Source organism: Pelodiscus sinensis, chromosome 30 (genome assembly GCF_052426305.1).
Source record: "Pelodiscus sinensis isolate ZL-2025 chromosome 30, ASM5242630v1, whole genome shotgun sequence".
NCBI classification, from domain to species: Eukaryota; Metazoa; Chordata; order Testudines; family Trionychidae; genus Pelodiscus; species Pelodiscus sinensis.
Window position 1 is genome coordinate 10211344 of NC_143081.1, and position 2230 is coordinate 10213573.

General features: G+C 46.0%; 1 protein-coding gene across 1 annotated transcript; it reads right to left on the reverse strand.

Moving 5' to 3' along the window:
• Positions 1-536: 536 nt before the first annotated feature.
• LOC102448915 (olfactory receptor 10A4-like) lies at positions 537-1505 on the reverse strand. Its single transcript, XM_075912110.2, has one exon. It carries the CDS (start codon positions 1503-1505, stop codon positions 537-539), a length of 969 nt encoding a protein of 322 aa, XP_075768225.2.
• Between the last annotated feature and the right edge of the window lie 725 nt (positions 1506-2230).

Below are 2230 nucleotides of genomic sequence, written 5' to 3' on the forward strand. Positions count from 1 at the left end.
CACAGCCATGCAGTCGTGCCAGTTGTGTAGAGAGTGGCAGATCCTGGGCCGAGGAGCTGGCAGCAGAAACACAAGAGACCGTCAGGCCCAGACTCACCACAATGACTTGACTGTATGATTTTATGATTTATTTCCTTTGCAGGTTCAGTATTTGATGGTAGATATAGTCCTGGAGATCCATGGATAGCTCTTTAATATCTACAGGTATTTCCCATCTGCCGATGTGGATGTGGTTATCCATGGATTATTTTTGAGGATGCGGATGCAGAGACAGATCATTATCTGAACAGGGCTCAGAAGTTATAAAGTCAGGATTGTACGTTCACTAAATGTGCTCATTTGATTTCTCAAAGAATCTAAGAACAGTGTGATAGAAATTGACTTTTATTTAGATTTTTTTTCATGCAAATGTTTCCCATTAATTTTTGTGGCAGGTTTACCAAAGGTCGTCCTTTTGCAAATGGCAAACCTTAGTTCACAAATGAGACGCTTCAACCCAAAGCTAATGAATTTCCCTCTTTCACACTTTCCATTCTCTAATATCTCCCGCTGCATGAGGAGATGGCCTTCCCTACAGTGTTTCGAAAGGCTCCCTTCACCTCTTTGTTCCTCAGACTGTATATTATGGGATTCAACATTGGTGTCACAACTGTGTGCATGAGGGAAATCAACTGATCACTCTCTGGGGTGGAGCTTGACTTGAGTTTCAGGTCACTCAAAAGGGCTGCTCCATAGAGCAAAGTCACCACCGTGAGGTGGGAGGAGCAGGTGGAGAAGGCTTTACGCCTCCCCTCTGCTGACGGCAGCTTGAGGATGGTGGAGATGATGCGGATGTAGGACAGGACTATCAGTAAAAAGGGGCCTATTACAAAGAGCACCAGCACAGACAAGCCAAAGATCACATTCTTCCATGGGTCTGTACAGAGCATCTTCTGTAATGGCTCAGTGTAGCAGAAATAATGGGGGATGTATTTGGAGCCACAGAAGGGCAAGCTGAAGATCCACACGGTATGAACTATTGCCACTGAGATGCCGATGCCCCATGAAGCACCCGCGAGCAGCGCACACACCCGGCTGTTCATGATGGTTGTGTAGTGCAAGGGGTGGCATATGGCTACATAGCGGTCATAGGCCATGCCTCCGAGAAGACAGCATGTTGCAAGGCCTGTGAGTACGAAGAAGTACAACTGGGCAGCACAGCCCAAGAGGGAGATGGTCTTTTCCTCCACCAGGAGGTGAACCAGCAGCTGAGGGGTCACGCTGGTGGTGCAGCAGATTTCCAAGACAGACAGGTTCACCAGGAAGAAATACATGGGGGTGTGGAGGGAGGGGTTGAGCTTTATCAGCAGGATAATGAGCAGGTTCCCAAACAGGGTGAGCAGGTAGGTGACAAGAACCACTGCAAACAGAAGGATTTGCAGCTTGTTTAGGTAGGAAATCCCTACCAAGAAGAAGACATCAGGGATGGTCTGGTTCTCTGCAGAGTAGCTCTCAAAATTGGTCATCTGTAGGGGTGACAAAAACAGACACTAAATGTGAGGCAAACCCAAAAAGTGTCTGTGAATCAAAGAATGCGAAATGGCTTAGTACCATCGGGGCCCAATTATCATCAGGGAGCAGCTGGTGTTGCTGTTTGCACCTGAATCAAGCAGCTCAGCTGGAAATATGACCCTTTGACACTAGTGGAGCTATAGCTGATCTGTAAGAAATGGGGATGTGGCAAATTGACTCTAAAGGAGCCAGACCACGGCCAGTGTCAGGAAATCTATCTCTCCTCTAGCAGCACAAGTTGTTTCTGTCTCTCTAGACTGCAGGGGGTTTTGTTTTTGTTTTTTGAAAAACATTTGTTTTTCCAAAAAATCTTCACTTATGTCAACACTGCTATTGCGTTCTTTCAAAAGAAAATTGAAAGAACAGAGGGGGTTTTCTGACATTGGTAAACCTCATGCTAGGAAGAAGAATGCCTTTTCCCAAAGAGCTCTTTCAGAAGAAGGCATGTGTATGGGGAAAAGGGATTTCTTTTGGAAGAGGAGGAAAGATGGGCCTTAATTCTTTGTAGAACAAGGTATACAGGGCTCCCCAAAAGAAAATGTCTGCTCTTCTGCAAAAAAAAAAAGTGGAAGAGCAAACATGTTCCCTGGACACGGCATGGTTTTTCCGAGATACCTCTGGTATCCTGGAAAATCCCCGCAGTCTAGACATACCCAGAATGACGGGTTTCAGAGAGATT

Excerpts from the sequence above, each read along its gene's own strand:
- LOC102448915 (XM_075912110.2), bottom strand. The coding sequence starts at position 1,505 with ATGACCAATTTTGAGAGCTACTCTGCAGAGAACCAGACCATCCCTGAT.